General features: G+C 41.2%; 1 protein-coding gene across 3 annotated transcripts in view; it reads right to left on the bottom strand.

Moving 5' to 3' along the window:
* Positions 1 to 2033: 2033 nt before the first annotated feature.
* Positions 2034 to 23927, bottom strand: part of MAL (mal, T cell differentiation protein) — a 53001-nt gene continuing 31107 nt past the window's right edge. For all 3 annotated transcript variants that reach the window (XM_042442701.1, XM_042442786.1, XM_042442874.1), the window contains exons 2-4: positions 7678 to 7845; positions 4829 to 4954; positions 2034 to 2420 (exon numbers count right to left, since the gene is read on the bottom strand). In XM_042442701.1, coding sequence (XP_042298635.1) covers positions 2346 to 2420; positions 4829 to 4954; positions 7678 to 7845 — 369 coding nt within the window. In that variant the 3' untranslated portion in view covers positions 2034 to 2345. The remainder of the gene's footprint in view (positions 2421 to 4828; positions 4955 to 7677; positions 7846 to 23927) is intronic.

Raw genomic sequence — 23927 nt, forward strand, 5'->3', positions numbered from 1 at the left:
TTTATAGTAAGACTATATAGGGACTATGCAAACAGCCTCCCCTTTTACAGCCAGATCGGGGCCACAGCAACCACATGCCACGACCCCAATCTGGCCTTTGCAGCTCCTTTTTGCACCCTGTAAAGGGCACGATATCCATGGCACCATGGCTTTATGCATGTCATGCAGCACCAGAGAAGCATTGTGATGCCACATATTGTGCGGCATCATGCCAGCCTGGATGCAAAGCCAGGGCATGCGTCATGTGGACGCTATGCCCCCGACTCCACCCCCAGGCCAGCTTTTCCTGCTGGTCCGCACAGCCTCATAGTCTTCCTGAATATACAGCAATTATACTCTATAACTCACAGTTATGAATCCATAACTGCAATCCAGAATACCAGCTTTAGGCTGAAGGAAGAAAACCATGGCAATAGGGCTTAGAACGTCCATATATAGAGCAAGGCAGCAGTCACCTACCCTCCTACTGACCAGATTCGACAAGGATGGCCTCAATTAATCCTCTGTCTTTCTTGTTATTATTTTCTTGTATTGTATTGACCTCTGCTGTTATCTGCCTTGATCCTCAAAAAGGGAGAGGTGGGATATAAATAAATGTTTATTATTATTTATTATCTGTTGTCCCTCTCTTTCAGCTGCTTTTAAAATATCCCAGTTTCTCTCCTCCTCCTCCCACTTGCTTGTCTTACTACAATCGCTGCAAACTGAGTTGAAAGTGCAAAAGTCATTTGCACCCAATTAGCTCATTGGGAGTGGGGGAGAGGAAAAGAAGGGGTCAGCCTCTTGTCCTTCCCAGTAGGCTCAGCCAAAAGCAGACTGCTACAGCTTCTCCTAGGCTGTGTGTTCATCTTCTTTAACAGAGGAATGAAAGGAGACAAAGTCCCACATGCTATGTGATGGTCCAAAGACTTTTATTTCTTAAAAAGCTGAACAGTTTTCAATCTTATCACTAACTGACCTTCTTCAGGGACTATTATAAATGAAGACACATTAACTATAATTGTGGTATTGAGACAACACATCATTTACCTCTAAAAACATAATCTCTTAAAAATTAAATAGTATTTTTATACATATAAATACTGTATATACATACCTATTATCAGAACTTTCTAGAGTTGCAGTCTGCACTCTCAAAGTGGAATCCATTTTTAAAAATTATAAATATGAACCCATTGGCAGACTTATTTCCTTCCTTCTAACACTCAGAAGGTCCACTTTGATAAAAATCTTTGGACCATCACATAGCATGTGGGGCTTTAGCCCTTTGCAGACCAGCCTGAAAGGCCAGCCTGGAGACAGAGCCGGCTCATGACACACACCTGACTCCGGCCCCCAAAGCACCCTGATGCTGTGCACTGCTCTACAGTGTGTGGCATCATGGCATGCCTCCACTACTGCATGCCAATGATGCAGCTCCCCAAAGGGGTGCCATATAGCCATGCTGCCACAGCTATGGCGCTTTTCGAGGGCTCAAAAAAGAGCCGCTTTTTGCGGCTTCTTTTTGCGTCCTCAAAAGGCCAGATTGGGGCCATGACATGAGGCTGCCACAGCCCCGATCCAGCTTGAAAACGGCGGTCTGTTGAGCCCCTGAGTCTCTTTTCATTCCTCTACTGTGAGTACATGCTTTCCAGTTTTTTGTTCTGCATTTTCATTAACATTTGCCATCTTGACCTCACTTAGATGTTGCTTTGCTACACACATCAAAATGTTGAAGATTGTGCACTCAATAACAGGAAAAATTCAATTTGAGATTGAGATCTATCAACATTCTTTGGAGAAGGGAACCTTTGTTAAGGAGGGGGGAATCTACCAGTAGGGAAAGTCACCCCCTGCAATATGACCTTAGGTGCCCATTTAGCCAGTTCAAAGAAATTCTTTTCAAGCTGTTCCACAATCCATTTTTGTTTATCCCATTCTGAATTATTTGCTATAATCTGCAAGTTGTCCAACTCACTCATTGTTTCATGTAGGAGATATTCTAATGAGGAAAAATGTAAAAACAAAGAAAAGCCAAATGAGTTCAGCCAAAATTTACTTGAAGTTGTTTTTTTTAATTGTACAAATCTGACTTCTACATTCATAAAAGGCATTTTAATACAAATATATTTAAGAGTGTTTCCAGTTTTTCTCCATTCTGCAAGCTATCTGATGAAGACTCAGGATGGGGGGAGGGGGGGGGGGGATTAAGGTAAAAATACATACTCAAGGATTTTCCTGTTAAAATACAGCCAAGTGTACACCACCGCAGACGTGAAATCTCCAAAGACAGTTCTTGAAACACAGACAGACAGTAACAGGCAAATAAGCCTGCAAAATCCATTTTAAAAGAACCCTTAAGATTTTTAAGATGATTTCCATCTCACTAGGGAGAACACCATATGAATGAAGTATGTCAGTGTGACTGCAAAGGCAAAAACCTAGGAGAGAAACAAAGAGAATTTATCATGTGGATTTGGTAAGCCTAGTTCAGATATATTTGTGCTGCCACTTGTCCACCATTTGATCATTTTCCTGGTAAGACCCGGTGGCTTCCATGTCAAGTTTAGACCAAACTTCAAAAGGGGCTATCCCTTTTGGGATATGTTTCACTTCCCTGAATCCTTCCTATAATGTTTGGACAAAAATCCAGAACAGATTCACTATTCCAATAATAAGTTAGCCACAGCTAGAACTGATCTGACCTGGCATACCATTAATCAAACCACAATTACCCAAAACTAAAATTAATACAGTTCTCCACCAGGTAAACATCTCAGCTAGTGAAAGCATAGTTTTTATATCTAGTAGCTAGCATCGTATCAAATCTTATTCAATTTCCTATACAAGGAATTGTATCTGCCATTACACAGGAGAGGGGGTTCAGTCGTAGTACAGTGGACCATTGGTATTCACTGGAGTTTGGTTCCAGGACCCCATAGATACCAAAATCTGTGGATGCTCAAGTCACATTAAATACAATGACATAGTGAAATGGTGTCCCTTATATAAGACAGCAAAATCAAGGCTTGCTTTCTGAATTTATATATTTTTGAAATATTTTCAAGCCATGGATGGCTGAATGCACAAATAAAGAATCTGTGGATGCAGAGGGCTGACTGTACCTATGCATTACATGGAGGTCTGAGGTTGAGTTCCCAGTATCCCATAACCAGTGAAAAGGATCAGATAGCAGCTTACAGCATAGTGTAGTGGTCTGAGTATTAGAATAAAACTTTGAGTGACCAGAGTTCAAATCCTCACTCAGCCATGGAAATCCACAGGATGGCCTTGGGCAAGTTACACTTTCTCAACCTCAGAGGAAGCTAATGGAAAACTTATTCTGAATAAATCCTAGGACATGGTCATCATAAGTCAGAGTCAACATGAAGGCACGTAACTCAGAGGAGCAGCTGTGCATGACTCTGGCCTGAGACACTGGAAAACCAGTTATTGGTGAAAGAGGAGAGAATACTGGGCTAAAAGGACAAATAATGTGACTCAGAAAAGATACTAGGCGGACTAAAAAAAGGTAGTCCAAAAAAAGTGGGAGATTCTGGGAATTGTAGTCTTCAACCTTTCCAAGCTCTGGACAATATGTTCCATGCAGGTGAGTGCATAGAATTTTGTTCAGCTGGTATGCTGAGAGTTATGGTACAACAAAATGAATTCTTCAAGTTCTAGAGTGACCTAGGATAAAATAAAGCAACTTCCTAACAATAAGCAAGTACTAAGGACTCTCATTATCTGTTACCCAGGTAGAGGAACACTGATATGCAGAACACCCTTGCTTTCTTCTCAAGATGCCCCCAGCTAGGGCAGGGAGAGAGCTGCTTGAATCAGGGCCACTACACCTGGATAGAGGGGGGTTAAATCTGATCCCCCTCAACTATGCCATTGTTTTTTCCTACATTTTCTCCTGCTTTAAGGCAAAGAAGAGGAGAGCTCCATTATAGTTATTGGATGGACTGGGGTAGCTTTTTTTCTTTTTTTCTAGATCCAGCAAGGGTGGAGAATTTAGGGAGAGAGCTGGGATGGGGGAACTGAAACTACATCTTCTACACATGGTCTTGAGTCTGACAAACCTACCAAACATTTACTAGAAAGTAAGAAAGAAAATTAACCATGTGTATTTAAAACATCTAGTTTAACCATTAGTTAGTCACTTAAATCTGGATACAAACAAAGATAGTGCTTCTGTATCAAAAAGCATACATTATTATTTATTGGTTTATTTGTTTCTAAACTTTTGTCAATAAGTTTGTTGTTCAGCTTTGTTTTAAATTATTGTAAGATGCTTTGGATCCTGTGCTGGGAGAATTGTAGTATATTAATATATAAATTTAAGTAAATTAAATTAAATATATGTTTGTGTCACATACTGATATTACTGCTACCTAAAGGAGGAAAGTATGATGCTCCTCTGCAGTTTTTTTGTAAAAACTTGAAACATAATCATTATTTATTTATTAATTTTTAAGCCAGCCTTTCTTTCAAAGTAGGACCCAAGGTAGCTAACAACATATATAAAACACATTAAAACAATAATTAAAATCATACAATTAAAATTGTAAAAAATATAAAATATTCAAATATAAATTTTAAAACAAGGTTTCAAAAAGGCCTGTTTAACTAAAAATGTCTTCTCCTGTTGGCGAAAGGCCAGCAGTGATGGGGCCAACCTAGTCCCCCATGGAAGGGAGCATCACTATCTCCTTCTGCTGCTACCACTGCCATCTGATTAATAAGGGCACCTTTGTGGCCAAGGGTTTGGAAGGTATTTTTAAATCAATCATGCAACTACTTAAATGTCAAGATATTCATTGAAAAGACAGTCTTGTTTACTCACCACTGCTGCAATATCTATCTGGTAGTTTTTGAAAGTTCCCTCAAATTTTAACATGTAAGTGGTATAAGCTTGCAGAACGGCTGCACTTAGGTAGAAGACAGTTGCAATTACTTGGTAGAAAGCATCCTGGAAAAGAGACCACCACAAAAAGATCCTAAGAATCCAACTACAACAACTAGAACAAACATTCAGGCAAGGGCTGGCATTGCCACCCCTCCCTCTTTGCATGTATGTTGTGTGCCATCAAGTTGTTTCTGACTTACGGTGACTCTAAGGTGACTTTCTTATGGAGGTTTCTTGGCAATATTTGTTCAGAGGAGGTTTGCTATTGCCTTTGCTGAGAGCATGTGACTTGCAAAGGTCACGGTTTCATGGCTGAGCAAGGAATTGGACCCTGGTCTCCAGAGTCATAGTCCGACACTCAAACCACTACACCCTTTTTGTACTGTTATAAAAATCTGATACGAGCAGAGAGCTTGTTTTGTATTAATGTTCATCATCAATAACATTTTTATTCAATATTCTATCATTCAAAGGGTTCAGTAAATTTCTACAAGAAGTACACATGGTTTTCTGAGCAAAGCTGGTATCATTCTTTTCAAAAGAAAGTAAGAATTGTTATTACTTTGGGAGAGGCCATCGAAAGGCCAGCCCTACACTTAGGCAAAAGGAGGCAGTTGTCAGAGGCAGAGTAGTAGTTGAAGGGGAGAGCTAAGCATACCATGCACCCAACCTCCTATGCTAGTCTGCCACTCTTGGGTGCAGTGTCCCATCTCCACTGCTGAGGTAAAATTTAACTGCCTGTCAAGTTGAGTTTTGTACATGGCATGGAGAAGTGCAACACCTAGTCCTTTGCAAAGCTTTGGAAGTATACATTTTTGGATTACAATGCCAGCAGCCATGCTGGCTGGGGGATTTGGGGCATTGTAGTCTAAAAGATAACTGGCTGAACCTTTGTACAAGGAATTCCATGCAGCATACCCTCAAATAGTCCCCATTTGACCGGGACAATCCTGATTAATTTTCTGTTGTCCCACCTTGTCCCACCACCTTCAACTGCCTTTTAAATAACCCAGTTTTTCTCTCCTACACCCATCTTCCCCTTTATCTTCAGCTTACTTCAATTGCTGCAAGCTGAGTTGAAAGTGCAAAAGTAGTTTGCACTCAATCAACTCAGCAAAGTGTAGAGGAAAGGGGCAATCTTGCCCGTCGCAGTTGGTTCAGACAAAAGCAACCTGCTGCAGCCTCATCTAGCTTGTGCATTCTTCCTTATTAATAACCTGTGCCATCGTGATCACACTTTGGTGTTATTTGGCCGTATGCGTCTCAGTATTCATCTGTGAAATTCTGGAAGGTATGCAGCTCCTCTGAACAAATCTTGCCACGTGTTTACTGCAGGGCTCTGAACTTTATAGGACTTTATCACACAAAGATCAAAATACAGAATTTTAATAGGACAAAAGAATCCTTAGCCAGTACTTATCACACAATATCATGTCCATCCTGTTGTTACCTTGAATTCAGTTCATTATTGTAGTGCACCTTTTCACTGACAGGCAAAACCAGTCAATAGGCTCTCAATCTTGCTACTAGTTCATTATGGCCATTGTGTGGTCAGTCCTTTCCACTGCATTTCTGCTCCTGAGGCACTCATGTTGTGTGAGTGGGCATGATTCTGCTCCTATCCCTCCTCCCACTTGCAGCGATCGCCCTGCCCCCTCCTCCAGGTGACACCCAGGCAGCAACACCAATGCTTTTGTGTGCACATTCACACAACAGCCAGCATCAGAGCTTGTTCGTCCTCCCTCTGGAAGCCTGAAGCTGCTGTGTGAATGTGTACACAGGAGCCCCATGCTTCTGAAAGAAGGGAGAGGAGCAGTGATTGCAAATGCCGTGCCGATACCTTCCTTCAGCCAGGTGCACATTCACACAGCAGCTGGCTTCAAAAGACAGTTGGCTGCCTGGGTCACTTGTCTCCGTGCCTCTGGGAAGATACTGTATAATACTGTGGAAAACAGATTTTGTGACCATGGATTGCCAAAGCACTAATGTGCCGGGGAAAGTGTGATAAGAAATGATGCCAAACTGGTATGCTCCCATTCTTAAACTAGTGGCAGGACAGCAGGCTGCTGTGATAAAGTCCCTAGTCTGACATACAATTTTTTGAAGCTTTGGACAGTGAATTTCATGTAGGTTTATGTATGAAAATTTTGATTCCCTTCTCAACCAATTTGACACTGCTTTAACTGCCATGGCTCAATGCTATGGAATTCTGGGATTTGTACTTTTGTGAGCTATTTAGCCTTCTCTGTCACAGAGCTCTAGTTGCACAACAAACCACAGATCATTGAGCCATGGCAGTTAAAGCGATGTCAAACTGCATTATTTCTGCAATGCAGATGCAACCCACACTATAGAAATAATGCAGTTTGACACCACTTTAAGTGCTGTAGCTCCACTTGATGAATCCTGGGATTTGTACTTTTATAAGGTCTTTTGCCTTCACTGCCACAGTGCTGATGCCTCACAAAACTATAAATCCCAGGATTTTGTAGGATGGAGCAATGACAATTAAAGTGGTATCAAACTGTATAATTTCCACAGTGTAGATGCACCTATAATTAATGGATTTATTAACTCAGATATGCCTTTGCAATCCCCAGAAACTTAAAGCCAAAATGGTCAGTGAACATGATGGTTAGGGGATTCTGGAAGTTATTGTCCAAACACTTAAGTTTTTCAAACTCCACACCTGGTATTACCATGTGTGGATGTGGGTGTGTGAGATCCTATATTTGGACAAAATAGGGTCTTTCGCTATGTTTTAAGTTCTTTCATACATAACTTACCACAGCAACCCAAGCAGATTTCCCACCATGAGCTCCACACATATATAGGAGCAAAAGCAATGTTGAAATTACGAAGCAGAACACTGAGACGAACATCACCCAGCCTTGACTCATTTGTACAGCAACTTTAGTAGAGGCCACCAGGATCCAGACCAGGCCACCAAAAACCTACAAGAAAGTGATACAGTAATATATAATTAGGAAGGAAACATACAGAGTCCTTGCAAGACTTTAAGCAGATCTATTCTGGATTACTATGGCTCATTTTTAAAAAGTCATTGATTGCATTTTTATTTACTTACCAGTATTTAACATATTTATATTTATTGTTGTTAACTGCCTTCAAGTTGACTTTGACCAATGGCAACCCTATGAATGAGAGACCTCCAAATCATCCTATTATCAACAAACCTGCCCAGGTTTTGCAGACTCCGGGCCGTGGCTTCCTTGATTGAGTCCATCCATCTGGAATGAAGTCTTCCTTTTTTCCTACTGACTTCTACCTTGCCAAGCATTATTGTCTTTTCTAGTGAGTCATGTCTTCTCATGATATTGTATTTTAGTATTTTATGTTATTGAAATAGTTATAAATGTTTTACTTGGTTTGTAAATCACCATGTATATGAATGGTGCTAAATAAATAAATAAATAAATATGGCCAAAGTACAACAGGCTAAGTTTAGTTATTTTGGCTTCTAGGGAGACTTCAAACCTGATTTTCTCTAGTATCCATAGAACTCTTCTCTAGCACATCTCAAATGAGTTCATTTTCTTCCTCTATGCTTTCTTCACTGTCCAGATTTGATAACCATACATAGAAAAGGGAAATACAATGGCTTGGAAGTCCTAACTTTACTTTTCAACACTATATCTTTATACTTGAGGATCTTGTCTAGTTCCTTCACAGCTGCCCTTCCACGTTCTAGGTTTCTTCTGATTTATTGACTATAGTTTTCATTCTGGTTAATGAAAGAGCCAAAGTATGGAAAATTTTGCACTCAATGTCTTCCTCATCTGATCTGTGGGCATTATTGTAAATCATCATCTGATTTATCGTTGTCTTCTTAATGTTCACTTTAAACCTGCCTTTGCACTTTTGTCTTTTTCCCCCAATAGTAATTCCAAATCTTTGCTGTTTTCTGCTAGTAGAATGGTGTCATCTGCATAGCTTAAATGGTTTATGTTTTTTATATATTTATATACTACTCATTAACAACATTTCAGAAAGATGTACACAATTAAAATAACAGTTGGAATATATCACAGAGATCCACAATAATAACAAAAAAATAAGCAAGTTATTAAAATCAGAAAATGTTTTCCATGAGTGCTGGTGCATCATCAATATTTGTTAACGTGTTTGTTATTCATATCCTATCTTCCAATTATTTAAGGGCATGATACCTGGCTCTCATTATTCCCTCACAATAATCCTGTAAAATAGATTAGCTGGAGAAAGAGTGATTGACTTAAGGTCACCCAATTAATTTCATAGTTTACTGAGGATTAGAACCCAAGCATCCTAAGTCCTGCTATAGCAATGTAAGCCTATAGAGCATGGGCTTAACTAAGAACAACATTTGTACTTGGCATGTTACATTTGTTATGTGCCTTCAAGTAATTTCCAACTTATTGCAACCCTAAGGTGAATGTATCACAGGGTTTTCTTGGCAAGATTTGTTCAGATGGGGTTTGCCTTTTCCTTCCTCTGAGGCTGTAAGACTCTAACTTGACCAAAGTCACCCTGTCAGTTTCCATGGCTGAGTGGGGATTCAAACCCTGGTCTCCAAAATCATAACCCTATGCTCAAACCACAACACCATGCTGGCTCTCATCATATTACATGAGGGGAAGAAATTTCAAATCTGGAGGCACAACAAAAAATGTATCTCCTGTTCCATCCATACAACAACAAACAACCTGTCAGTTGTAGGACTGAAAACTGGAGATGGTTCCTGTACCTTTAATGGGTAGGCAGAAGAGGGAATTTCTGTAGGGTTTGGTTGTCATACAACCAGCTGAATAGAAACACAATACCCTCCAACTTTCCCAATTTGGCAGAGACAGTTCCACTTAATCTTCTGTTATCCCACTTTTTCAGCTGCTTCTAAGTGTCCCGGTTTTTCTCTCCTCCTCCTTCTTTGTACTTAATTTGCTGCAATTAGAGAAAACTAACCGGCCATTAAGGCCAGCCTGAGGGCAGAGTCAGAGCATCATGTCCACATGACACAGGCCCTGACTCAACCCCTGGGTAGCCATGACACCACACACTGTTCCACATAGGCATGGCATCACAGTGCTCCTCCAGTGCTGTGTCCAAACGACACAGTGCTGACGGAGCTCTGCCAAGCTGCAGCAAAATGGCTATGGCACCCTTTCCAGAGCACAAAAAGCAGCCTCTTTTTGTGGCTCCTTTTCATGCCCTGGAAAGGCCAAATCCGGACTGCGGTGTGTGGTTGCCATGGCCCTGATCTGGCTAGGAAAGGAGATCAGCGCACTGCCCCTTAGGAACAGCATGTATAGCCCCTAAGTTCAGAATGTAAAAATAGTTCATACTCAGTTAACCCAACAACAAGGAGCAGCACTGAGCACTGGGGGGCTGTGTGTGGCCCGAAGACCATTCCTTCCTCACCTCTGAACATCGCTGGAAGTGATGGCTTGCATATTTTTGGTTTTTAAAAAATGGGCAAGTGCAACCCACAATGGGTTGAAAATGGTGTTGCAACCAACAACAAAAGGGCAGGATCTCAACTACGAATGCAAAAGACAGATAAGAATATTACATAAAGAAGATAAACAGCCAATAAATATAATATTTATAGCAATTAAGAAAAATAGCCTAAAGCTAGTTTTAAGGTATAAATGTGGTTTCAAAATCTAACCTCTGCACACACAGCGGGCATATACCCTTACCCTCTGTGTATGTTCTGAGCCATTCCAGCTTTCCAGGGTCTTCTCTTTTGACAGGTAATTATAACCCCACTGCAACATCTAAAAACTCCACCATCCCCTTTCCATATTTCTATTTTGGTTAGCTCTAAATGTTGTGCTTGCTTGGATTGCCATCTTGTGTGTGTGATTGCACTCTGCATATGTTCTAAATAAAATTTTCTTACTTCACCCAAACCCTGGAGTCCTTCCAGTTAGTACTGGTATATTTTGGTGCACATGCTCCAAAGGTTGCTCAAGCCTCTTGCTAAGCCAATTTCCCCAACATTTGAAGCATTGCTGGCAGCTGGGGATGCTCCAGTCCCTCCTCACTTGTTCTTTGGATAACAATTAGCCCCAGTATGGCCAGTTCTAATCTAAAACTGTGGTTCAAAGTTGTAGTTTGGGTGTTATAGCCTAAAACAGCATCCCCCCCCCCACACACACACACACACTGACACCTTCAGATATTTGGATCCCAAGCCATTTAATTATTTAAATGTAAGCAATGGTGCTTTGAACTGTGTTTGGAACCAAATAGCCAGTGCTATTTTGGCTTCTTCAGAACTAATGTGATACAATTTCACCAGACTGCTCCCAGCTACTCTGTGGTAGCTGAAGCCTTCAGGTCATCTTCAAGGGCAGCCAGAATATGCAACATACTGCAGCTGTGCAACTGGGAAATTACAAGGGCACGAACCACTAGCAGAATGTAAACACCATGTTAAAACTTTGCTTTTCTCCCAGGCTTTTTGGAATGCTTGAGTTCTAATCTTGTTTTTTGTGTAACAGTGTTGTCTGGCATTAGATTTTGAGGAGGGGAAAGTATTTGCCAATGTTTGTTTTGTAAGCTGCATTGGAAATCTATCAGTGACAAGATAAGAATATTTTCAGTAAAGGTAGCTTGAAACAGCAGAAGTCATCCACGTACAGTGTATAAGGCCAAGCAACAAATTCTGCTACTGAGAGAGCTAGGTTTTCATAGCAAAAATTCATTTGGATATGAAGAACATTCAAATTCAAACAAGATGAGGGTGGCCCTGAATCTGAGCTTCAGCCTCCTAGAGTATTTGATTTGTATTCAATTTGATTTGCATTTATTTGATTTGCATTAATTTATACAAAAATTCATCTCTCAGCCTTCCAAATTGTTTGGATTACTTAGTTCAAGCCCAACAATAAAAACACCACTGTCCATAATGATACAACCATAACCTCAGACCACAGCAATTTCACAGTAATGCCACTGAATAATTCCTCCCTGTGGTTAAAATGATTGCGAAAATAGGACTGAGGGAAGGAGTTATATTTATGGCAAGGAATCCCAAGAAGAGATATCTTCCCCTGCTCGTTTAGATTAACTACAGGTTATAATGTCCAACAAATTCTAGTTAATCCTATTTATGTTTTTTTTAAAAAAAAAAAAAAGAAAGAAGTTCAGATCATGTTTTTCAAAACCAGTTTGTTTAAACAAGTTGAAGTTGCACTGAAAAACATTCAGAGCCTAATTCTAATATCAAACAGGTGAAGGAGAATCCATCAAGCATTTCAACTGTGTCACCTGGAACCTTAATGGGGACAAAGGCTCTCTATTACACTATGGCTGGTCTCCTGTTAATGACATACAGAAGAGTAAGTGTATGTGTGTGTATGTTTGCGGTTATTGTGGAAGTTGGCATTGTCTTCCATCCCCTACAATTACCAAAGCCTTTCCTGGACTCACTATTGCAGTGTGGTCATCTGTCCAGAGTGCTTTGATGGTGTGTTTCTGTATGGCAGGGTGTTGGATTGGATGGCCCAGGTGGTCTCTTCCAACTCTTCTATTATTCTGTTTAGTATTCTCTACCAGAGAGCTCTACTGGCTCACTGAACTACAAATCCCATGATTTTGTAGGAACAACCATGGCAATTAAATGATATCAGATTGATTTGCTTCAGAGTGCTTTGAGCAATCTCCATCTCTCTCTCATCTCTCTCTCTATATATATTGTTTGCTGTGGTTGTGTACCTTCAATTCATTACCGATTTACAGCAAGCCTAAGATGAACCTATCATGGGATTTTCTTGGCAAGTTTCTTCAGAGAGGAGTTGTCTTTGCCATCCTCTGAGGCTGAGAGAGCATGACTTGCCCAAGGACACCCAGTGTTTTTCCATGGCCAAGTGAAGATTCAAACCTTGCCCTACAGAACTCCAGTATAATGTTCAAATCATTGCACCACACTGGATCTCCCCTCTCTCTCTCTCTCTGTGATATTATCCCCAGTAGATGCCTCTGTCAAATGATCCTAATTTGAATTTTCCCCAACTACAGTGACATTCTTCTCTGTCTATTCAATGTATACAAGATACCTTCTGTACTGAGATAATGATCAATTAGAACACCTTTCTCTCTGCACCATGTGTGTTGAGGCCCTTTGCCAACTTGCACAGCTAAGTCTTTGAAGTACTGTATGAAGTCCCCCCTTCTATTTTTACTAGACACCAATGTACCAGAGTAGTTGCCTGGTGGGTTAATGAACTCTCCTTGTGCCCCAAAAAGAAAAGGGAAATTCATTTCCCAAAAAGCCTGCAGACACTCATTTATTCAGGGCTCCTTTGCATAGCTCAGAACATAGAGTCTGAAAGAATGATCATCATGTACAAATTTAGTAGTCATTGTGCTATCCCTCTGGCTTTTGCAGTCTGGAGGACAGTCTAGACTGAGAATATCCCATGCAACTTCAATAAGAAACAGATCTTCCACTGGCAAGTGAAAATTTTTTCTTTAAAGGACAGGTTGTTAGTAATTGACTGTAATGGGCTTTTAATAGTGCACTGTTTTCTTGATTTTTATCTTCTTTCTTTTAATGGATTTTAAATGGCTTCAATTCTACAAGCTCTTAATCACATCTTTAAAACAATTTTTACATGTTTAATTGAAGTCTTTGTATGTATTTTAATGTGTGTTTGTTTTAATCTTTGAAGCCAGCTTGAGTCCCTTGAGTGCTGGGGCAAAGCATGCTATAAATGAATATAGTTCATTTCAATTCATTCATCATACCGTCAGTCCTACATATCCACAGATTCTTTATCCACAGACTGAAGCATTCATAGCTTGAAAATATTTGATTAAAAGTATAAATTCTGAAGAGCAAACCTTGATTTTACCTTTATATACAAGGGACACCATTTTACTGTACTATGTCATTGTATTTAATGGGACATGGGCATCCATGGATTTTGGTATCCATGGGGGGTCCTGGAACGCCAGTGGATAAGAAGGGCCAAATGTAATTCAACCTATCAAAGGCTGCCATTCTACTTTGACCACTTCATTAAGTGGTGGCTTTTATGTCACAGGTGCAGGGAATCCTCTCAGTTTTAGGAGATTATCACACAAGTCTTTTAAGCCACAATTAGGAACACAGAATCAGAAGCCCACCATAAGGCAATCCAGTCTAACCTCCTGCCATGCAGGGACTCACAATCAAAGCGTTCCTGACAGATGGCCATCCAACATAGAATCATAGAGTTCAAAGAGACCACAAGGGCCATCCAGTCCAGCCCCTTCCCATCTTTTTGAAAACATCCAAAGGAGAACACTATACTCCAAGGCAAGGTATCCCACTGTTGAACAACTCTTACTGTCAGGAAGTCAGAAAATCACATTTAGGCCCTTGATATGCATTGGGGTGTGATTCCAGGATCCCTTATGGATATCAAAATCTATGAATGCTCATGTTCCATTAAATATAATGATGCAGTAAAATGACGTCTCTTATATAAAATGGCAAAATCAGGGTTTGTTTTTTGGAATACACACACACACACACACACACACACTGTGAACCCAAATTTGGGAAACACTGAGGGGGCTCGACAGACGGGCAGGAAGGGGTGGCAAGATGCCGCCTCTTTCTGCCCCGGATCATTGCTGCAGCAACAATCCGCTCCCTCTCAGGAGCAAAAAGAAGCTACTGAAAGCAGCTTCCTGGAAGGAGAGTGATTATGGCATTCATGCACCATGATGATGCCCCTTCCATGGAGCACCATTTGGGTTTTCCGACACTCGTGCGTCATCATGGTGCGTACCAACATGGCACATGGGCGGCACAGGTAGAGCTGGGTGCATGTGGGCACCCACTCCTATCTAGCCCTACTTTCGGCCCCAGGCCAGCACAAAGTGCCAGTCTGTTTAGGCCGGCCTTAGTTAACAGATTATGTCCACTCAATTAAAATACAGCAAAGGTAATGATATTGTTAAAGTCTCTTGTGTGTTTATAATTGCTAAAAAGCTACATATCTATATATCTGTATCTATATACAGTATCTTTATATAGATATAGGTGCTTTCTGCACCGCCATTTGGGACGTCCGGAGGACGTCCCATTTTAAAAAAGGGGTGTCTCTTATAGACGCCCCTGGGCCTAGTACGGACTCCATCCATACAAGATGGCGCCGGCCCTTCTACAGGGCCGGCGCCATCTTTGCGTATCGGACGCTGAGCGTCCGTACGCATCGCGTCGCTTGTGACGTAGCGAGTGCGCCCCTGGCGCCTCGCTACGTCGCAAACGCGACGGAAAAAGAAGCTCCATTTTGGAGCTTCTTTTTCGGTCCACGCGGGAGTCGGGCCGTGTGAAGGCTCCAGCTCCCCCGCGGACCTACTGGTGGCGGCGGCAGAGCGCCGCAAAGCGGAGGTATGTACCCCGCCATAGATAGACATAATTAAATTGCACTTACAAAGGGGAAAATAACTACTAATCTTATATTAAATTTCAATTTCAATTTATACTATAAACATCCAGAAAGAGCCTTAAAAAAGGAAGATGAAAAATGCCATCCAGAAAGTAAGAAATAGTTTTCCAAAAATTAAAAGGGTTAGGCTTTGGGTAAAGAACCAGGTGGAAAATCTTAACTTTGTTAGCTTTTTAGCATTCTGTCATTAAATTAATAAGCCAATTAATAATTAATTGTGGGATTAAATTAGCCCTAAAATTCCTACTTAAGTCAATTACTGTAATTAAAAAATAAATTTAATTAAGTTGCCCCTTTACCTTAGAAAATTTCCAACTTAAGGGATGACTTGATTGATTTCAACTGGTCAATTTCTAATTCTGGGTTTCACTAAGGTATATATAACAGCAGCATTAAAGGACCTGAAGAAGTATTGTCAGAAATTAAATGTTTCATGGGGCAAATGCCAAGCCCTTTTGAAAACTGTATTCTGGATGCCTACAAAATGTAAATCTTGTATACAACACGCAAAATGTCAAGTACAGATGTCCACACCCAAGAGCAGCTCTTCCTACATACTTCATAGCTGGATCAAAAGCACTACATCTACCAAGAAAATAATGATGATGATGATGATGATGATGATGATGATGATGATAATAATAATAATAATATAGTTTATTTGTAACCCGCTTTTCCAAAATTTTGATCAAAGCGGCGAACAATTATATATAAAAACATTCCAATAAAATCAATTAAAAACAGCACAGTAATACTAACAACAAAAGGGCCAGATAGAAGAGGAAGTCGATATATACATTCCAGGGTCATCAATGAAAAGGGGTAAGGGAAAAAATGATTTTTCACGTTGGGAAGGCTTGGGAAAAGAAATACTTCTTCAGGTTCTTTTTAAAAAGAGCTAAAGATGTGGTGGAGAGGAGCTCATCTGGGAGACTATTCCAAGATCTGGGGGCCATGATAGAGAATGCCCTCTGTGAGGTCCTCGCATAGCATGTCGCTGGGACCTCCAACAATTTCATACATGTGTCATTGTAATCTTGACAAAGAGCCACTGTGCTCTGGTTGCATCATGATTATTGCAACATTTGGAATCTCTGGCATGCCCACTCTTTGTAAGGGTGGCCTTTTGTCCTGAGGACAGGTTACGCATCGGACAATCAAATGCATTGGTATACCCATTTCTTTAAGATCAAGCCACAGTTTTTTGTGATCTATGTTTACTGATGTTTAAAAAATAGTAATTAAGGTCTCTTTCACTGATCCTAATTTCATTGGAGAACACAAGGCAAACATAACCAAAAATACACATATGTGTCCTTGTTAATATTCCCGTTTTTAACACCAAAGATCACTGCCCTTTACTCCATAGGCGTTCACTGTTGTAGACTTTTAGCTTTTATTTACCCTGGAATGCTAATCTGAGTTGTTTTTTTTAAAGTGCCATAATGGTAAATACTTTAAAACCTCGTGTGTTCAGTAGAAATACCATAAAGTTGTCTGGTTGTACTTACTATGAAATAAATATCACACAGAATGCATTCAGCAACAAAAGTTGTGCACAAGTATCTGGTGTTCAGCTTTCATGTACATTCTAATTAGGATACATTTACTCTTCTGCCCACAACAATTCAGATGTATATTAACTACTAGATTATCTAGGTGCTTCTTGTTGTTATTTGCCATTGAGTTGATTTCCACTTATGACAACCCTATGAATGAGAAATCACCAAGAGCTGTGGTCATCAACTGCCCTTCTCAAGTCTTGTAAACTCAGGACTCTGGTTTCCATTATTGAATCAGGCCACTTGTCATGCAGTCTCCCTCTTTTTCTACTGCCTTCCACTTTGCTGGGCATTATTGTCTTTTTCAGTGAGTCACACCATCTCATGATATATCCAAAGGAGGACAGCCTCACTTTAGTCATCTTGGCATCTAGTGAGAGCTGAGGTCTAGTTTGCTCTAGGACCCATTCATTTGTCTTCACAGCAATCCCTGATATCTGTTGAAGTCTCCTCCAGCAGTTATGGATTCACAACCTCCAGCATCACATTTCAAATGTCTTGATTTTCTTGCTGTCAGCTTTCTCACTCTCCAGCTGTCAGACTTGTACATAGAGACCTGAAATACCACAATGCTTACAAAATACCAAGTGCTCCTCCTCAGCTCTACATGCTCACCCCCAAGAATAATCTGAGCTGGCTGAAGTTCTTAAAATTCTTAAATGAGGGTTTTCTTTCAGTGCTCCCCCTTTCACAGACACACCTTGTGACAAGCCAGGAGAGGACCTTCCTGACATCTGCTCCTGGGCTCTGGAAATCCCTCCCATGAAAGAGTAGGGTGATGCCATCTCTGCTCTCTTTCTGCTGACACACAAAAACCATGGCTGCCATTCTGTAGTGCAGTTATGAATTCGTAATCTAGAGTTACTGATCCATAACTACTTTAGGCTTAGGCAGACTTCTGTGATTTACTCTTATGCTTTTTATTACTCTTATTACTATTACTGGATGTAAATTTTACATTTTTATTGTATTTTATATCACTTTGAATTTTGTCCTACTTTAATAATAATAATTATTTATTTATATATATCCCGCCTCTCCCTACTGATCAAGGTGGGAGAACAACACAAGTGTTACAGAAATCAAGATGAGAGATTACCAGTGCAAGCACCATAATAATAATAATAATAATAATAATAATAATAATAATAATAATAATAATAATAAATATCCCGCCTCTCTACAAAATGCAATTGAGGCAGTTTACAAGATTAAAAATATACAGTCTGAACCCTCAACCCACCCACTCTTAAAATACAATTAAACAATGTAGCATTTAAAACATACTTAAAAACAATACAATAACTGTGGTGAAGTCAGAGGTCATCAATTAGATATAGCCAGAGAACTATTCAGGAAAGGCCTGCCAGAAGAGATCCGTCTTTATAGCTTTTTTAAAGCTGTTTAGAGTAGTAATATGATGGATCTCGTCTGGCAGGCCATTCCCCAATCGGGAAGCAACAGCTGAAAAGGCCCTCTGGGAGGTCGTAGACAGCCTTGTTTTACAAGGCTGTAACAGATTTTTCCCTGAGGATCTAAGTGTGCGGGAAGGAATATAGGGAAGGAGGTGGTCCTGAAGACAGGTTGGACCCAAGCCATTTAGGGCTTTAAAGGTAATAACCAACACCTTGTACTGGGCCCGGAAACTGATGGGCAGCCAGTGGAGTGATCTTAAGATCGGTGTTATATGGTCTCTTCTGGATGTACCAGAGACCAATCTGGCTGCCATGTTCTGAACTAATTGAAGTTTCCGGACCAAGCACGAGGATAGCCCCATGAAGAGTGCATTGCAGAAATCAAGGCGTGAAGTTACCAGCGCATGCACTACAGTCTCAAGGTCCCTGACTTCCAGGAAAGGGCGCAGCTGGCGTATCAGCTGTAGCTGATAACAGGCGCTCCTGACCATCGCATTCACCTGATTTGTCATGTGAAGCAAAGAATCTACTGTCTATAGCCCTGATAAGATCATTGTTCCAGGTATCGACCAGGACATCAACAGAATCACCGTCATTCCCAACCATAAAACCCTCTAAGACTTCTTGGAACCTTTTGGGTTCCATCAGCCTTCAAGGGCGGACTATTCTAATAGGTCCTTGTCCCCCAAGGGGGATATGGGTGGTAGTCTTCAGTCCCACTTTGTCCAGAAAATGATCCAGCCATGACAGAGCAGAGGCCTGAATTACCTTTGCCCATGGCTGTTCCTGATCCGTACTAAAAACCACATCGAGTGTATTACATATACAATGTGTAGGACCTGAGACTAACTGGGACAGGCCTATGCCTGTCATGGAAGCCATGAACTCCTGAGCCGCACCTGTAAGATCTAATAAACCAGCCTCGAAGGGGATGTTGAGGTCCCCCAGGACAAGGAGCATGGGGGACTCCAAAACCAGCTCTGAGACCAGTTGTGTCAGCTCTCTTAGGTTACGGGGTGGAGGGTAAACCAACAGAATCCCCAGACTGTCCCTAGCCTTCAGGGTCACGTAAATACACTCAATGTAATCTGTTTTACGGATAGGTTTTCTGGTCAAAGTGATGTTACATTTATGGACTAAGGCAATTCCTCCCCCTCGCCCACTTTCTCTAACCTTTGTTAAATTTTACCTTGTGTGTTAATTGTATTTTATGCAAATTTGTATTTTATACAACCTTGTCAAATTTTATCTTACATATTTAATGTGTTTTATGCCATTCAGTCAAATTTTTATGGATGATAAAAAATTGTTGTCGTTTACTTTTGTGCTGGTCTATGACCCTCATACAATGATTGATTGATTAATTGATTGATCCATAACTGTTCCATATTATTCAGCAACACTACTGAATGACAATTGTGTCATTCTTGCCATATCATGTCACTATTGTCAAATGCTCCCCCAAACCTGCAACTGCATCATGCAAAGCAAATTAGTTCAACTGCCAAACAGGGCAGAATAGAGAGAATGCTTCCAGAGCCATCCTGCCAGCAAGAAAGGGTACAACAATCAGAAGCAGGACTTTTGCCTCAATTCATTGGACTCTATCACATCATCATTAAAACGTGATTAAAACATGGTAATAGAGTGATTAGGGGAAGATTATCTCCCCCCCCACACACACACACACACTTCTCCTGTTCGTGTCCAATGCATAAACTGTAAATGACGCGTCATTGGGTAACAACGGAAATTCCCATTATTACCCAATAACGCATCCATTACAATTTACGCACTGTACACGAATGGGAGAAGCATGAGGGGGGGTGATAATCTTCCCCCCAATTGCACTATTGCCATGTTTTAATCATGTTTTAATGACGTTTGCCTCCTCCGAGGGATAGCATCCCTTGCTGCAACCTCACTCACTGGCAGAAGGGGCCTGAAAACATCCTGTCAGATGAATAGAGTTTCATCATGCTGGCTGTTAAGGTAGGTTTTGGGTGGGGGTCAAGCTATGAGACATTACTTAGTTACATATTCTTTACTAAGTATGCAGTGTAGGATATTGGCACTTATTATTTAGGCAGGACTTCAGCTGTTAATAGGCTGTTGAAGACAGGCCTTTTAAAGGGGGGGTTCTGTATTTATATCTTCATTTGTATGTTTTAATTTTTTAAACTGTCTTAAGTTAGAATTTTAAATGGGATTGTTTAAGCTTTTTTGAAGCGTTGTACTACAGACTGCTATACCTGCATTGTGTTTTTAATTATATTGTAAGGCTCAGGCCCCATTACTGGGGGTGGGGGGTTAAAATTAAATAAATAAATAAATAAATAAATAAATAAATAAATAAATAAAACAACTGTTGTATAACTAAATACAGCAAGACAGCAAGAATTTTTTTCCCCAGTGATCAAACTATGCACTTTTTAAAGACTGCTTGTTGCAAATTTTTGAACACGCACATAATTCTAAACTGCGATAAATGTTGCTTTGTTGCAAAGCAGCAGCACTGGAAGGATTGACTCCATCTTTTTGATCTATCAGCCTGTCATTTTGTGCTTGTAATGCATCTAAGCATATAAGTACATCTTGTACTGTAGCACCTTTGAGACAAACTTAAAGAAAAAAGCAGCTGAAGAAATAGACTTAAGCTCATGCTACCAGCTTCTTTCTTTCAGTTAATCTCAAAGATGCTAAAAGATCCCTTTGCACACTGATTTTCCAGACTAACACGGCTATGTCTTTGAATTCCAACAACAAAAATGCATGTTGGGTGGGAGTGATGGGATTTGTGTGCCAACCCCACATTTGCAGTACACCAGGGTAGCATAATACATGCCTACTCAGAAGTAAGCTCCACTGAGTTCAACAGTGCACTCTAAAGGCTTATAGCATATGCAAATTAAAATTGCAATCCTGGTTAATCAGTGCATCTCTTTGATAGGTTTTTCAAAATGAAAACATTCTCTGCTTCATTGGCATTCCAGAGTGGTTACATGGATAAGTATAATAATGGTTATAGTTTAACTCACCCTCAGCAACCAAATGAAAAAGTGCCATAATAACAACTGACATTGCCAACTAACTAGAACCAACCGTTTAGTCAGGGTTTTGTTTTGTTTTTTCATTTGGCTAATTACGTGTATTTTTTTAATTAGCTTACTTGCAAATTAGCTTACTTGCTGTTCACTGCTATGATCTCTGGAATAGCGGTATATAAATAAAATATATTATTATTATTATTATTATTATTATTATTATTATTATTTTAAAAAGTTACCAATTTCTTTTTATACAGTCCTCCCCCCCTCCAATTCTATGTACACAGATACATGAACAAGACACTATATTACTATTTTAGCTGCACATGCAAGTCAGGAACGTGGAAAGCTACTCAATATTAAATCAGATTTTTATGTCCATCAATGGTGGGATACAGACCACCCCTTTCCCCAACAGATCAGGGCCTGAGCTGCCACAGCGGCAGCCCCAGAAGCCTTGATCCGCCGCTTTTCCAGGCCTGGGGGAAGCTGCAAAATGCCGCTTCCCTGCGGCCTGGAAAGGGGTGTCCTTTCGGCTTCATGCCCCAAGGACACCCCGACAGTGGCGGGGAAAGAGAGAAAGGGTCCGCTCGGCCCCTTTCTCTTTTGTATTGCTAGCACAGCTGTGTAAAGGCTGCGCCAGCGATACACATTGCGAAAGGAGCTCCGTTTCGGAGCTTCTTCCAGTACTGCTGAAAGGGCACCACAGGCACCCTGCAGTGGCGCCAGGATGTAACGGCCATGCTGAGCTGTTTGGAAGCGATGTGGCCATTACATCAAAATGGCGGCGCCCAAGTAGACAGGACTCCACCATTTTGACATCCTGGCAACGTACTAGAGTTGTGGGGCGTATATAAGCAATGCCCCGAGGCAACCCTAGTACGTCGCCAGGAAGTGCTATCAGGCCCATCTGTACAGGGCCAATGTTGCTATTATTTAAAGCAGAATTGGCCAATTAAAATGGCCACTCTACCCATAAAGATTCAAGTGACCTATCTACGGCGGGTTACAGACCGCCCTCAAGCGGCCGTTCTCCCTCCGCCGCCATTCGCTGCGGAGAGAAGCCCCAGCGGCCAGACCGCGAGGCTTCCCAGTGCAGCTAAAAAAGAGCGCCAAAATGGAGCTCCTTTTCAAAATGCGGAAGTGGCGCCACGAGGGGCGAAGCGCGCCCTCGCAGTGTCACTTCTGCTGTGACATGTCTGGACGCTATGCGTCCAAGACGTCAAAATGGCAGCACCCATGTGGATGGGCGCCGCCATTTACGACGCGCTCTGCACGTGTTGGAGCCGGGGCCAGTTAGGAAGGGGCGACTCTTCCTAACCCTAACACGCCCCTTCCTAACCCTAGCACACACGGAGCGCATCGTAAGTGGCGGTTTGTAACCCGCCTACATTGTCTCCCACCACCCCAACCACCATGCCATAGCCACATCCTCATTCACAAACAATGGGTTGGCTGAGCAACAGTTCTGGGCTCCCCGTCTTGGCATGGCTGTGAACAATGTAACTTTAGGATGAAGTTTCCGACCTGGGTCATTTGCCAGTGGCTACCCAAGCTGCCTTGCTGTTCAGGCTTGGGGTTGCCAATGGTTTAAACCTCCAACACTTAACTAGGCTAAGAAGACTGTTCTTGTGTGTATACATGTGAATTGAGATGGAGGGGCTTTAAGCATGTTCCTTCTCCCAGTATATACCCTGCCGCATGTATGGAACATGTGCCATGCTAGGTGGTCATGAGTGCCCTGTGAAAAGATAGAGGTTGCATGTATGCTTACACTAATCGGTGTGTTTGTATTACATAATGTATTATGTACATCTCTTCCTTGCAGGTGCAGATTTGACCTGTAGTCTATTATCTGAATCCAGGCATTTGACTCAACCACAGTAAACCCACTTAATCAACAGAATGTAATGTCAGTGGATTCAGCCCTCTAGAATATCAGAGTGTTTGGAGCACTTTTTACCCCAAGAATTCAATTACTCTTTTTGCTTAGATAAATGAGAATACTAGTATACATTATAGAACATATATTGTGATTTATGGATCTTGCTTCTAACTGACTAAGGTTGAAATACAAGGAGCCATTGTTGATCTTAGTCACATAAGAACAACCAAAATGTCTCCTCCTCAAGTTAGAGGTCAAGAGTGTGTGAGAAGGAGGAGGAAGAAGTGACATCAGCAACCATCCAATGTTTTAGTCCATGGCAGAAGAAAGGGCAGCACAGACCAAAACAAAAGGCAGTCTAGGAAATCTGAGGCTTCTCTTTCTCTCTGAGATGTCTCCATTGGCCAGGATACTCCGGGAGCAGCTCTGGATTTACTTCAGGCTCTCTATTCCAATGTTCATACACATATCCCACTGTGCCACCTGGCACCACTGCAAGCATGGAGATTTAGTCATTTTTGAAGTCAGATCAAATTGCCCAGTCCCAATCACATGGCTAGGAACTTTGTTCCAACCTCAGAGTGAGTGACTTTCGCTGGGCGGCACAGCAAGATGCATTTGAAACATCCACATGGCATTTGTATGGAGGGCTCCAGATCTTTCCATAATTAATACAATT

This window comes from Sceloporus undulatus, chromosome 1 (assembly GCF_019175285.1).
Source record: "Sceloporus undulatus isolate JIND9_A2432 ecotype Alabama chromosome 1, SceUnd_v1.1, whole genome shotgun sequence".
NCBI classification, from domain to species: Eukaryota; Metazoa; Chordata; class Lepidosauria; order Squamata; family Phrynosomatidae; genus Sceloporus; species Sceloporus undulatus.